This window comes from Phlebotomus papatasi, chromosome 1, assembly GCF_024763615.1.
Source record: "Phlebotomus papatasi isolate M1 chromosome 1, Ppap_2.1, whole genome shotgun sequence".
Taxonomy (NCBI): domain Eukaryota; kingdom Metazoa; phylum Arthropoda; class Insecta; order Diptera; family Psychodidae; genus Phlebotomus; species Phlebotomus papatasi.
The window spans coordinates 20,534,545-20,549,631 of record NC_077222.1 but is presented as its reverse complement, the minus strand read 5'-3'; the positions used below and the strand labels follow the sequence as shown (position 1 = coordinate 20,549,631).

Sequence of the window (15,087 nt, the reverse complement as noted above, 5' to 3'; positions counted from 1 at the left end):
AACCAATGAACTTTAACTCCCCAAAAGCCCCGAGATAATAATAAATGGGTGTATTGAACTTCCCTTGTGAATCAACAATGAAGCAAAACAACAAATAGTCTGCACAAATGTTTCTCTTAGGAATGACTAAATTCCACTGAAACTATTGATATTCACGACAGTCAACAAATATTTTGATTTTGGGTTATTTTGCATTTGAGGCTAATATAATATTTTCAAATATTTTTATCAAAAATAAATTCAAATGGCTCTTATTGTCATATTCAGTAAAGAGGTTATGATGGAAATTGAGGTTATGTTCATCCTAACCTTAAAGTTAAAATATTTGCAAAACATGATTTGGATGCTTGTTTCTTGAATGCTTGTGATTTTCCTCTAATTTAGGCGGATCAAAAGCAAATTGAACGATTTTGCTGACTTCTCTCTTGAGCTTTTGCATTTGTAGGTTAGGACTGCATTAAGTTCCAACCTTAAAGTTTTTTTGAGGTTGAATTATCTTAGATATCTGAATTTAATTAAAATCTTAAATACAAAATCGTATTGAAATTATCAATTTGTTTCTTAAATTGTCAAAAATATGTTTAAAAACTTTGTTTTTTTTTCCTAAAAATATTGCCTGATTTTTGAGATTATTTTTAATTGTATCGAGACACTTTATTTGATATTACAGTAGACTCTCGCTCAATCGGCTCTTTCTCAATCGGGCGATAAATTTTGTTGACAATTTTCACGTTTAATTAGGAAGCTAATTTGCTTAAATTCGCTGTAGTTCTTCCTATTTTGTCGTGATTCTTTATAATTGAGCGCTTTTTGTGGAATTTACAAAGGCTTTGACGCTATTCTATCGCTAAACCGGATGACATTTCGCCCCATATTCCCGATTGAGAGAGAGAGTCTATACTGTACAATGTAATCATTACAATATTCCCCTTCTTGGAAAATTCGAGCATCTTCTCAGGACTGTGAATGTTTCTTCTATGCCTCCGGATTTTTGTGGGCAGAGGCACTGTACCTTATTACGTTTCATAGTATTGTGTTACTTGCGCTGAGCGGGACCCGAACTCACAAGTGTGAGATTCTAGACAGAGAGATCTCACCGTCCAAGACCGGAGATCTTTCCAATTGCGAAACTGATATCTCCATTTTTTGAGGTTATATAGAATAGAATTTCACACTTTTTTCTCGAGCATAAAACTACAGTAGACTGTCGCTAATTCAGCTCTTTTAAGATCGGGCTACATTTTAATTCGGGCGGCAGTTAAATTCAAAAAAAGTTTGTTGACATTTTCCAAGTTCGATTATTATTATGAATTGAAGCAAATATGCTTAAATTTTTCATGATTTGTCTTAGTTTTCATGTTATTTTGCATTATTAAGAAGTTTTCATGAAATTGATAATAGCAGTGAGCATGCAAACTCAATATGAGAAATGCAGATAAACAAAAAATCGTTGTATTTCAAATAATTTGACACCCGAATTTCGCTCTAATTCGGTTGACATTTCGGTCCCAAAAGTCCGAATTTGAAAGTCTACTGTAATTGTATATTATCAATATTTGGCATACTCGCATGCAAGAGCCCAAGTCTTAAGTTTGAAATGTAAGAGGAGATAGACGGAAACACTGAACCTTTCTTGATTTTCGCAATTTTATTCTCTACTACGTTTCGAGGATGGATTTCCTCTTCATCAGGTATCGAATATGGCAGGGAAAATTACGTACATGTGGGAATTGTTACACTGCACTTGGACTTGGATCACAACTTGTTCCGCAATGTAATAAAAATATGGAAATAGCTTTAGGTAATATTTCGGCCACATTGATTCTCATAGTTCCTTGCCCTTCCGAAATTCTTACAGTCTTTTTCACATCATCTTGTTCGTCGAAGCGATATTTTTTGTGTTTTTTTTTTTTAATAATCTCTAGAGCACGCAAAAACTAAAAATTTATGGAAATTTTAAGAACAAATGACGTGGTCGAAATTGCGAGCTAGCCGAAATTTAGTACACTTGCCTTAATACGGGCTTCAGACCTAAGGCTTAGCAATATGGCTTAACTGCTATAATTTCTTAACAGTCAAGATTTTTTGAAGAAATTTAACTTAGGATTAGATTATTTAGGGCAAATGATATATAAATTCTGAAAATAACCAAAAAAAATTGATTGCTATATAGGATTTTGAAACTTTCGGGAACTGGGCTAAACCTCTAGTCTGAAGACCGCTTAAGTTATTTAAAATTTGAAGAAATTTTATTTTTTATCATGGTTAAAACCGATTTAAAAAAAATTAGACAGGGGTTCTTTATCGTCTGTCGTCTGTCAAAAATTGTCTGAAATTTCTCTCAAAGGTTCCGAAACAATACCGACAAAATACGAAAAACTATGTCTAAATTTCGGGCTGTATGGCTATCAAAGAACGACTAGCCTCTACGAAATACTTAAGGGACATGGGTCTCTCAGGTCAAAAATAGGCCTTTTTTCTGATAATAATTTTGTAGAAAATATTTTAGAAATTCCAACTTGGGATATGAAAGAGTAACTTTAGAACAAAATTAAACAAAAAACTTTAGAAAAATTTTGAAAATTCGACCGTTGGTAGCTGATTTTCAGAACCATTCCTCGAAGAAACAGACCTTGCGGTAGGTAGGATTTCTCCCAGTATGTTCATCTAAAATCAAAAAACCGAATACACTCTGTTAGAGGATTAGTTGGACCGGTGGATGCGCGAAGGATTTTTGAAAAAAGTTTGATTTTTGGCAAAAGTTTTTTGTAAAAAAGTACGAATTTTACCATATTTTTCAACACATTTTGACATATCCTAAGGATTCATTAAAAAAATGTGCTTGAAATTAAATAGGTCTTTATAGATATTTTGCCTAGTCTTTAATTTTAAAGTGCCAAATTTCTTTAAGTCATCATAATGAAGCGCAGTTAACCTAACTTTTTGTGGAAATGTCAAACTTATTGATATTATTTAATTTAAAACCTATTCGTGAAACCCATTTAAAGATTTAATGAAGAGTATCAAAAATATTGAGATGATTTGTCAGTAAAATATTAAATATGTATTACCAAACCAAACTTAAATCATTGCAGACTGGATTGGAGAGAGAACGCAAAAGTTTATTATCCCTCAAAAATCGTTCAAGATTGTTGTGAATTCTTTCGGTACACCTTGCAGATCATGAAAAATTTACAAAGTCCAAATGACATTTACTTTCTTTCTCAAATGTATTTCATATTTATCCCAATTTTCTTCTTTTTCTTTTGAGTGTCACAACAAATTCAATTTAGATTCGAGTGCGAAAAAAAGGAATAGGAATGAACAATATGTTTGAGAAAGAAAAAAATGTGACTTTTAAATAATAATTTCATAAAAATTACTGAGATTAGAGGTATACCAGATACCTAAAATTTTGATTCGAGAATACTGATTAAATTTGATTTTTGAGTATCTAAATTAAATTTTTCTCTGAGCTACTTTCTTCGTTTTCAAGAACATTAATTTACTGAGTGAGTTTGCAATAAAAAGAAAGCAAAAATCATAAAGTACCACACCAAATTTAGGGATAGAAATTTAAATAATTTTAAGTATAAAAATGTTTGCTATGATTTCGACTTAAAGTTAAATGTTAAATGAAGTGATGCAAGTTTATAAAACTTCGTTCGCACTTCGAGTTCACTTTCATTTAAGGTAGGAATATTTTTCTATAACCTCACTTTTCTACATAACTTGTAGGATATTTGCAATGACATCTATCAAAAAAACACGTTGAGGAAAATTGTATTTTAATCTAAATCCAATGTCCCTAAAATTATTTCCACCACTGTAAAAATCAAGCGATTAAATTAATACAACATTTTATTCTTCTTCTTCAAGTTTATTGCAAATAAAATATTCATATTGAACACACAATTGTACATAATTTGTACATATGATGAGATAGTGCGTGTTAAAACACCAATTGACAAGACAATTATATAAAAAAAAGAAAATGGAGAATAAAATTCTATATATTGGAGAATCTGATTATGAAAATTTAACCAAAAAGAAAAATTTTAATGTTGTGTTTACGTCTATAAGAAATTAAAAAAAAAATGAAGATATTGTATAAAAAATATATACCTGATAATAGAAGATGATACAGAAAAAATTTGGTGTATCTATTGAGAGAGGTGGTGGGAGTATCAATTTGCAATCGAGTGCAAATTGAGGCAGAGAAAATTCTGGCATTTTTCCACTGATGAAAATTGTGTGCTCTGTCCAGGAAATTCTGTAACAGTATGACAATGTCATATGACAAATATTCTTGGTAAATTCAGAAGCAGGTAAGTGTGCCAAATCTCGGCATAGTTGCATGCAAGCGCCAAAGCCTCAAGTTTGAAATGTAATATTTTTAATACAAATTGAATCTTTTTGTTACTTTTTTTATAAGGAGTGTTGCATGGAACCTTGTAGACAGTTTATCGTTTTTATTTACTCTAAAATCATTCTTTATATATTTTAAAACGAATAAAAATGTAGACATAGCATTGGTGGCTTATTCCGGCCACCTTCATTCTCATAGTTCCTTGCCCTTCGGGAATTCTTCCAATATATTTTTCACGTCATCTCGTTTGTCGAAGCTACATTTTTTGTTATTCTTTTGCATTGTATAATCTCTAGAGTACGTAAAATCTAAAAGTTCATGGAAATTCGAGAAACAAAAAAGGTGTCCGAAATTGCAAGCTGGCCGGCATTTGGCACACTTACCCTATTTTAAAACGAATAAAAATGTAGACATAGCATTGGCGGCTTATTCCGGCCACCTTCATTCTCATAGTTTCTTGCCCTTTCGGAATTCTTCCAATGTCTTTTTCAGATTATCTTCCTCGTCGAAGCGATATTTTTATTATTTTTTGCATTGTATAATATCTAGAGCATGTAAAAACTAAAAATTCATGGAAATTTGAGGAATAAGCCAGTGATAAGCCTAGATCAGCTTATAGAGGTGTGATTCCTTCGTTGAAAATTCGGATTGTGGCAAACTTGAACGATATTTATACATGAATAGTGCAAAATTTCATTTAAATTGTATGTAACTTATTATCGTTATTAATGAGAAAAATTAGATGGGAAATGCATAAGTGTCTGAAAATCTTTAAAGTCGTTTATCTCGGAAATTATGAGAGATAGAGGCCTCAAACTTTACATCCATTTAGAGCCACTTTCAGACTTGTTATGTGCAAAATTTCACTTGAAAATTAAGAAAATTGAATGAGAAAAGCATAAAAGTGTCTGAAAATCTTCAAAGTCGATTATCTCGGAAACTATGAGAGATAGAGGCCTCAAACTTTACACCTATTTAGAGCCTCTTTCAGGATTGATATGTGCAAAATTTCACTGGAAAATTAAGAAAATTGGACAAGAAATGCATAAAAGTGTCTGAAAATCTTTAAAGTTGATTATCTCGGAAACTATGAGAGATAGAGGCCTCAAACTGTACGTCCATGTAGAGCCTCTTTCAGGTTTGATATGTGCAAAATTTCACTTAAAAATTAAGAAAATTGGATGAGAAAAGCATAAAAGTGTCTGAAAAGCTTTGAAGTCGATTATCTCAGAGACTATGAAAAGATAGAGGCCTCAACTTTACATTCATTGAGAACCTCTGTCAGCGACCCGAGAAAATCGCGCTCCGCGAAAATCCGCGAAAAAATTCGCGCCCCGCGAAAATTCGTGAAAAAATACGCGACGCGCGCAAATCTGTGAAAAATCTCACGCTCCGCGAAAATCCGCGAAAAAATACGCGTCCCGCGCAAATCTGCGAAAAATCTCACGCTCCGCGAAAAGCCGCGAAAAATTTCACGCCCCGCGAAAATCCGCGAAAAATTCGCGCCTCGCGAAGATCCGCGAAAGACATCGCGGATCGTGCATTGTATATGCCACATTACAAATCTTCGAATATAGACTCACTATATTCGAAGCACTATATTCACGCCAAGCAAATTTTCTTAAAATTGAAATCTTTAAAGTGAAATATCTCGAGAACCGTTCCACGAATGTCTTAATTTTTTTTTAATTGGTCTAAATTCTCTGGACTACAACATAAACATAAAAAATTTAAAATCGCATACCTAGATTTCGAGATAAACTACAAAACGTGATTTTTAACCGGTTTAGAACCGTTTTTCAAAAAACTAATAGCACAGAAATCGTCGTACGCGCGCGTAGATATATTTAAAAAAAAAATTATGAAGATATCTATCCAAACCAGAGGTATTGCGTACTACGGACGGCCAGACGGCCGGCCGGACCCGAAATTGCCGGCTTATGATTTTCGGCATCAAGGATGTTCAAAACATATACCCCGTGAATTTCAGCTCGATCGGAGCACTTTGAGAAAATCCGAAGATTACAATAGGTGTGATTAGAAGGAATCACACCTAAAAAATGTTGCCGGAATTGCAAGCTGGCCGGAATTTGGTACACTTACCCTAGTACCTGATATCTAATTTTCGATTATTTTCCCGAATTTACCACATAACATTTTTTAAATTTGTCTTATGACTTTGTCATATTTTTACGGAATCGCCCTGCGGGAATATGTTAATGAGGCGATGAATCTTCGTGATTTTTAGGTGTCTGTGAGGATTTTTGCAATTTTCTGCTCATTCTGCAGAATATTGGCTCGACTGATGTCTATGAGCTCTGTATGCTCCTGAATTGAAGATTCTAGTAGCTTGAGAGCTTCCGTAGCTGGTTGCGAATGAGACCTCTCGCGATTGAGTTCACTGAGAGCCATTTGATGCATCTCACGCCACATATTGAATTCCCTCTGCATGGAATCGATATCCTCCTGCAGGAAATTCATCAATTTTCCCAGCGGATTGACAGCTCTCGTCAGTTTTTGGATTGACTCCCTGAGAGCATCCATCTGCTGCGTTGAAGCCTGCCTCGTGCGTCGATCACTCCAATCATCGATTTTCTTGTCCTCATCAGCCACGGATTTTCCTCCCGTGAGCCCCTTTTGTGTCTCCAGGATCTGCTGCACGAGATGTCCATGCTCCTGACCAGCATCGCCATTCTCAATTTGAGACACTGAACTTAACAGAGGATCCTCTCGATTCGTTGAATCCTCAATAATTATCAGATTTTCCCCATCATCTTCAAGATCAACAGAAAAATTCTCCATCTTCACGCTGATATCTCCAATTTTGATCGTCTCCTCTGGCTGCAGGACAATCTCAACGTTGCGATCCCGCCTCCTCGGAGCTCCTGGACGTGCTGAAGCTGGTCGAACACTTGGTGGCCTCAGGGAAGTCCTAGGACGAGGAACATTCTGAATTTTTCCACTTCCATCGACGCTTGATTGCTTGATGAAGGATTTCTTTTCAGGCTTCTGAACAACTTCCTTCTCTTCCTTCACATCTTTGAGTTTCTTCCCCTTTTTCTCCGATGACTTTGTCCTCCTTCGCTGATGACTTTCCGGACGGGATTCCGGTTGTTCAGGCGGAGGATCTTCTGGAACATTTTCTTCTGCTGCAGGTGTTTTCGGTGGGCGTTTCTCCTTCCTACGACGTTCTGCCTCCTCATCAATCACATCGACAAGTTCATCACGTTCTGTCCTTACTTCCTGGACAGGTTCTGCCTTTACCTCTGGTTTCTCTTCAGAAACCTTGGTTACTTCCTTAAGCACCTCTTTTGGTGGCTCCTCTGGGATCCTTTCTGTCGTTTTCGTCTGCACAGGATCATTTTTAGGCGTTGCTTCAAGCGTCAACTGAATCCCTTTCGGAGAATCCTCACGATTTGTCTCCTGCTCATTCGGCGAATCCTCCAATTTAATTCCACTGTCTATCCTTTTTTTGTCCTGATCCTTCTTGTTCTTCTCATTTTTAGCCAAAACACTTTCCTTTTTCATCACATTCTTCGTGACTTTTGCCTCAACTTTTGGCTTCTCTTTCACCTCATTCTTGGGCTTCTCGCGCCCCTTTTTCTCAACAGTCCCCTTCACCTTCTTCTCAGCAGTCTTTTCCACCTTCCCACCTGGTTTCTGCCCCTTCGTGGCAGGTGCTGTTGTTGTGGGTGATGGTTTTGTTTTCTGGGTCACAACAGGAGCAGCCTTTGTTGTCTTCTTGGGCACATTTTCCGCCCTGGAAGACTCAATTGCCGCTCGACTGTCGAGTTTCTTCTCAATAGCCATACCAATGGCCTGAAGGAGTTCATTAGTCTTTTCGACTTCCTGCCCAGCAACAATCTTCGATGGACGCACCTTCAAGTCCGCCTTGGTAACCATTTCTGTGGGAAAGATAACCCGTGCTTGAGTAAAAAATTCATTCGGGAGAAATACGGGAATCGATAAAACTCTTCTCCATACCGACAATATTGATTAATTTCTCTAGAAATTTAATTTTGGCATCTCGATCTCGGACATTCTCAGAATTGAGCTCTTCCACGGTGTACAATCCCTTGAGAAAACCCGTCTCCTTGATCACCTGCAAAGTCAAATTCCTCACTTAATTGGCGCTCAGACTGACGGAATTGGGTCAAAGTATTTCCCACAGAAGATCGATTGGGTCAGTTAGACTAAAAATTCAGAGGGAATGGTAGACTGTTCCACCTCCACTTCCATTTCCAAATCCTACTCCCCCAGAGAGATGGTCAACACGATAGGAATTTTCGCGTGGGGGGTTGTGGTTGAAATAAAACCTTACCACATTGATGACATCATGGAGAAATCGAAACGGTGGCTTCATTAGCAATTTATCCGTCAATGGAGGCCTCTTGACAAACTTCCCCAGAGTCTCCTGGGTCTTCTTGATCACAGCTTCATTCACTTCACCCATTACTATGCACAGAATCTCACACGATTTTTTCTCTAGCACCACATTATTACATGTTCCACTTTCACAAGTCACTCCAGCACTAACTCTCCTTCGCACATTCAAAACCACGTCGCACTTCTCGTCATTTTGCCTCCTCCGGAGAAAAATTCACTGCGCGACTTTGTTGATATCAACGGTTGTCGTGACGACGCGGGCAGTAAGAAAAAAAAACACGGTCAATTCTGGCCATTATATCACATCATTACACCAACAAAGTGGCCAAGTTAGCGCAGGACACCGCACTTCACTTCACTCCAAATACCTCATATTCGATTAACATTGACACCAAAAATTATTTCACACCAAGTTCTTAGGTCTCCCATTGACCCACAGAAAAGGGTAGACAAATTTTATCAATATTCTTCTACGTAAGGTATTTTACTGCAGAAATAAATTCGAAGTTTGCTCTAGAAGATTCTTGAGTGCATTCATTAGAGTAATAAGCCAAACGGTTTGAGACAGCGAATTACTGTTTTCAGATGACCCCACAACCCCCAGGCAAGGAAACAACACTGCTAAAAATAAAAGGATCAAATGAAAGGACTTTGAATGCACATTTATCATAATAGAACACGTTAATTTGATCCATTCTGGGCAAAAGGATGAAATTTGGATTAATTTGATCCTTTTATTTTTACCAATGAATAAATTTCAATTTAAAAACATCAAGATTAAATTTAAACTGCAACATTGGGCGGCAGAAAATTTTTAGATTTAGTGTAAATAGTGTAAAACGGCGTTATCACACTTGCACATTAAAATTTTAATGTGATTCACATTAATTGTCGCTTGTGAGCGTCCAAATATGTTATTTGTGCCTTTGAGTCACTTAATATTTGGGGTTTTTCTATTTATTGATAAAGAAGTGGACTTGGCCTGCAAAAATAAGTTTAAATTTACCTAAAGCATAAATATTTTTCACATTAAAAAATTAAAGAGAAAATCGCATTCATTTTTCGCATTAATGCTATAAATCAATTTATATCAAATTTTGCGGGCCAAGTCTACCTTTTTGTTTTTATCAACAAATAGATCAAATTTTGAATATAAAATGATTCAAACACACAAATTAGACATTTGGACTCTCACCCGCGACAAATAATGTGAATCATATTAAAATTTTAATGTGCAAGTGTGATAACACAGTAAGTGTACGAAATTTCGGCCACTTCTTTTCATCTTCATATTCCCATGAATTTTTAAAGAAATGTCGCTTCGATAAATGAGATTAATATAAAAGAGACTTTGGAAGAATATCGGAAGAGCCAGAAACTATGAGAATCAAGGTACAGTGAGTGTCAATAGTTTGTTGCCTAATAGATGTTTGAGAAATCAAGTGAAAAAAATGATAGAAAAAAATACTTTTCCAAATTTTTCTTTTTGCAGATGAGTTCCTTGTAATCCGTAGATATTATTTATAGTTTTCAAAAAAAATAATTAATTTTATTTCATATCAAAAATAATTGTTTTCCAAAAGTTGGTCATTTTTGAAAAATCAAAAGTTTGTTGCCTCATTAAAAAAACTAATTCAAAATGGTGAAAACGTGCAACCAACTTTATGTAAACCGGTTACATTTTGAGCTTATGTCATTTGATAGGCAAATGGTGGATTTGTACATTTTTAAGGCTGTCAATGTTAAATATATAGGTGTAAGAGTGATGTTAAATAACAAGAAATAATCAGTTTTTTGATAATTCATAATTTAGGTTATAATGGCAAATTACAAAAAGTTGAAAGGTGGGATATTGTCCAGAGATACTGCTGGAAGGAATCGGCGTCGCTTAATTGCCAAATTTTATGGAAATTCATGAAAAGTTATACATAAAATGGTCAAATATTATAGTTATGAGGCACGAGTACATCTGAAAAACGCTACTGGTGGACCCAGGGTTTCGACTCAGAAAGTCGATAACCGCATTCTAGGTATCTCTGATAGTAACCCCATGATGTTTGCTTCAAAAATTCAGAGTCGGCTGGTTACAGAAGGCATACAGGCTTCAAAACCAACCGCAATTTAATGAAAGTGGTAAGAATAATTACTTGGTTTGCAGGTTTATATTGGTAAACAAAACCAATCTGGTTAAAAGGTTGTAAATTCACTTGGAGCATGCTAAAAACGTAAAAATACAACCTCTTACGCAGTTTGGTTTTGCTTACCAATGGAATCTTGCGAGCCAAGTACTTATTCTTATATTTTCTTTCATTTTGAGTTTGATTTTCGAAGCATTTGAAGCCTGTATGCCTTCTGTAACCAGCCGACTCTGAATTTTTGAAGCAAACATCATGGGGTTACCATCAGAGATACCTAGAATGCAGTTATCGACTTTCTGAGTCGAAACCCTGGGTCCACCAGTAGCGTTTTTCAGATGTACTCGTGCCTCATAACTATAATATTTGACCATTTTATGTATAACTTTTCATGAATTTCCATAAAATTTGGCAATTAAGCGACGCCGATTCCTTCCAGCAGTATCTCTGGACAATATCCCACCTTTCAACTTTTTGTAATTTGCCATTATAACCTAAATTATGAATTATCAAAAAACTGATTATTTCTTGTTATTTATCATCACACTTACACCTATATATTTAACATTGACAGCCTTAAAAATGTACAAATCTACCATTTGCCTATAAAATGACATAAGCTCAAAATGTAACCGGTTTACATAAAGTTGGTTGCACGTTTTCACTATTTTGAATTAGTTTTTTTAATGAGGCAACAAACTTTTGATTTTTCAAAAATGACCAACTTTTGGAAAACAATTATTTTTGATATGAAATAAAATTAATTATTTTTTTTGAAAACTATAAATAATATCTACGGATTACAAGGAACTCATCTGCAAAAAGAAAAATTTGGAAAAGTATTTTTTTCTATCATTTTTTTCACTTGATTTCTCAAACATCCATTAGGCAACAAACTATTGACACTCACTGTATCTGAAATATTACACAAACCTATGCCTATAATTTTATTCATTTTAAAATGTATTAAGAATGATTTTAGAGAAAATAATAATTATTATTATTTATTGTAATGTATCGCCAAAAACGCCATATACATGCAAAAAAAAATATCAAGTACATAATAGAGCTACAGTTCTATTACAAGTATCTATCTATACCTGTCTAATTCAGTGTTGAAAAATAGAAAAGTTTACTTAGAAAATTGTTTGAGAAATGAGAAAAAAATAATGTAAAGAAGAGTACAAAAAAGTGCACTAGTAGGGTAAAGGCTTATAATTTTGTCCAGTTTCTTATTTTGGATACTTTGAGGATAAAATTGGACACTAAAAATAAATTGATTAAAATTATGGATTTTTATTCCAATATTTGATGAATAATGAATTCTATCTAAATATTTGTTCTTTTTGGAAGATTTTAACACTAAATACGTTAAATTTTGAATATGATTTGAGTTGAAATTGCTTTGTTGAAAATTCAGTGTGAGCAATTGCTTACGAGAAATATGACAGAACTTTGTGTTTACTTCAGTCTTATTTAGCTGTGGTGATGTACAGTAGACTCTCTGGACATTTGGGGCAAAATGTAAATTCCACAAAAAGCGCCTAATTATAGAGAATTACGATAAAATAGGAAGAACTACAGCGAATTTGAGCGAATTAGCTTCATAAATAAACGTGAAAATTGTCAACAAAATTTTTCGCCCGATACGGTTGCATAGGTTCCAATCGATAAATGAATCGGTAAATTACTCATAATTGATTTATCTTTCTAATTTAGTTTGAGGAAAGACTCACCTAGAATGTATGAGGAAAAGAATTAAACTCTCTTTGTCGTCGTATTGCGGCTTCAGTAAGTCGGCCTTTTTGGAGATTATTACTATGCACTTTTTCTTTTTAAATTTCACTTCACTGATTTTAATTGTCAGTAAATCACTATTCTTTTGATTTTTATAGACTAGATAATTCACTTGATTAATTTACTTCACTTAGTTCACTTCGTACATTTCAGTTCCAATTACCTAAATTGCATTTTTCACATTTTTGCATTTGTGTCACATTAAAGCACCATCTAACTAACACTTTGTTTACTTGGTTTTTTATTTATCTTAAAAAGTTTTTTACCGGGCTAAGAAGTCAAATGGAAAGAAATATCGACTTCCAGTCTTAGGTGATCCCCCAGGTTCAAAACGTTGATGTTTATCCCTCCATCCCCTGCTTCCCCCCCCCCCCCCCAAAACCATTTTCATTTCGAAAATGGCTCCAAGGACTTTTTTTCTTATTTTTGGATATAATTTTTAGGGTAGTCCAAATTAACATTTCGTCTCCAAACACCTATGGCCGAAAAAATGTTCGAAATCACATTTTCGAAAGCCAAAATTCAAAAAATTTGAAAAATTGGATTTTTGGAACAGTTCTTGAATTTTCCAAATCGGCTGCATTGATTTCATTCGGTAACGATTCGGTAGTTTTCGTATATCTTTGTTTAATATGAATACTACTGTAATCCTACACTGAGAGAAATCCGAAAAAGTTAAAATAACATTCCAGAAAAATGTTTATTTTACCCTGCAGTATTGATCCGAAATCGGTGTAAATATTACCCTTTTAGGTGTATTATGAGTTAAAGTTACCCTTTTTTCATGTTGATTTTACCCTTAAAAAGGTGTAAAATTAACATTAAAAAATGTTGATATATTTTTACACCTAAAAACTGTTAAAGTTATGAGGAAAAAAAGTTAATCGTACCCTCTTTTTTTCGCAGTGTATAATTTGTTTTTCTTTTATCCGAAAGTTTGTTACCGAGAGGACAAACGGTAATAGATATCGACTTCTAGTCGTTGGTTACCCCTCCCCCCTTCACATTAATCGATATTACTCTCGTTCAGTAATAACCTTCCCGATTTGAGAGATCTCTTCAGTTGAGGTTTTTTCTGTACCAACTCGAAGGTATATCTGAGAGAACTTACCTGAAAACCCGTTCGAAGTTCGAATATTTCAACCGATGAGTTACACAAAAACGTTGACGATTGAAGTATTATGCACTTTAGGCTTCTGGTAGATTTTCGAATACGATTGGCTTGGCTTTGGAGTGGCTTTATTTCTTCGAAAGTTTATTACTGAACGGAGCCATTATTTCTAGACATAGGTTTCTCTCCAAAACCATGTTTTCCTTCGAAAATGTTACTAACAAATTCTTTTATGTTCGGATACGCTTTGGAAGTAACCCATAGGATATCCAAGGAGCATTTCGTTCATGGATTTCTATAACCGTAAATATCGAATTTTCTGAGGTCAAAATTTAGCCACTTAAATTTGGACTTGATTTCGAAAACGGCTCCAGTGATTTTTTTTTAATTTTCAGGCAAAGACTTCATAGCAAAATTAATGTTTCATCAAATTCAAAATATGAGAAAACAATTGCACTTCATTATCAATTTTTCAATTTTGGGATGTTTTTTTTATAGTTTATGAACCAGTTTGAATCAGTATTAACTCATTATGGACCCTAAAAACATCTCGAAAGTATAATTTACAGAGAGATCTACTCGAGCATTCCGTTAAGTTCACCGGAAGAAATCCGAAAAAGTCAAAATAACATTCCGGAAATGTTAATTTTACCCTGCAGTATTGATCCAAAATCGGTGTAAATATTACCCTTTTTAGGTGTATTAGGGGTTAAAGTTACCCTTCCTCGTGTTAATTTTACCCTTAAAAAGGTGTAAAATTAACATTAAAACACAAAAAAAAAAACATTTAACGCCCAAAAGGTGGTAAATGACGAAAAAAGTCAATCGCAGCCTCTTTTTTCCCTTTCTCAAAAAATAAGATCTTGCGATTTAAATGAGGATCGAACCTAGTATAGGGGAAAGTACTCTCCCTTCGAACGTTCATGCCTTCGAATAATGTGAATTTTCTTTTGTTTTTGCTAAGAGACTTTACATATTTCTATTAAATATTAGTTGGCTTATCATCAATTGTTGATAATTCTGTGATAATTTAGTGTAAATCTCTTATGAAAAACAAAAGAAATCCACATTATTTGAAGGCATTAACGTTCGAAGGGAGAGCACTTTCCACTACACTTACAATAGACAGCGGATGCTCTATCATATCAAAATGGCATAGGGTAGGTTGGGTTATTTGGAAGCATGTCTAATTCAGAACTCTGAGATTTTCTTAGAGTTTTAAGATGGCAAAAGGGGAAAAAAACATCAAAGAAATACTCTCGAATGTAAAATCTTATACTTCTTCGTGG

At 34.6% G+C, this 15,087-nt stretch overlaps 1 protein-coding gene across 1 annotated transcript; it reads right to left on the bottom strand.

Annotated features, from left to right (window-relative positions):
• Positions 1-5,549: 5,549 nt before the first annotated feature.
• On the bottom strand, positions 5,550-9,025 carry LOC129798170 (TRAF3-interacting protein 1). Its single transcript, XM_055841177.1, has 3 exons — positions 8,691-9,025; positions 8,354-8,471; positions 5,550-8,274 (listed from the first exon to the last, which is right to left on the bottom strand). The coding sequence occupies exons 1-3, from the start codon at positions 8,820-8,822 to the stop codon at positions 6,614-6,616; spliced, it is 1,911 nt and encodes a 636-aa protein (XP_055697152.1). The 5' UTR covers positions 8,823-9,025; the 3' UTR covers positions 5,550-6,613.
• Positions 9,026-15,087: the final 6,062 nt, after the last annotated feature.

What these genes read in the sequence shown, in the direction of transcription:
- LOC129798170 (XM_055841177.1), bottom strand. Translation starts at nt 8,822, where the DNA reads ATGGGTGAAGTGAATGAAGCTGTGATCAAGAAGACCCAGGAGACTCTG. An exon ending in TCCATGATGTCATCAATGTG is followed by an intron (nt 8,472 to 8,690) that starts GTAAGGTTTTAT and finishes TTGACTTTGCAG; the next exon opens with GTGATCAAGGAGACGGGTTT. An exon ending in GAAATTAATCAATATTGTCG is followed by an intron (nt 8,275 to 8,353) that starts GTATGGAGAAGA and finishes TCTTTCCCACAG; the next exon opens with AAATGGTTACCAAGGCGGAC.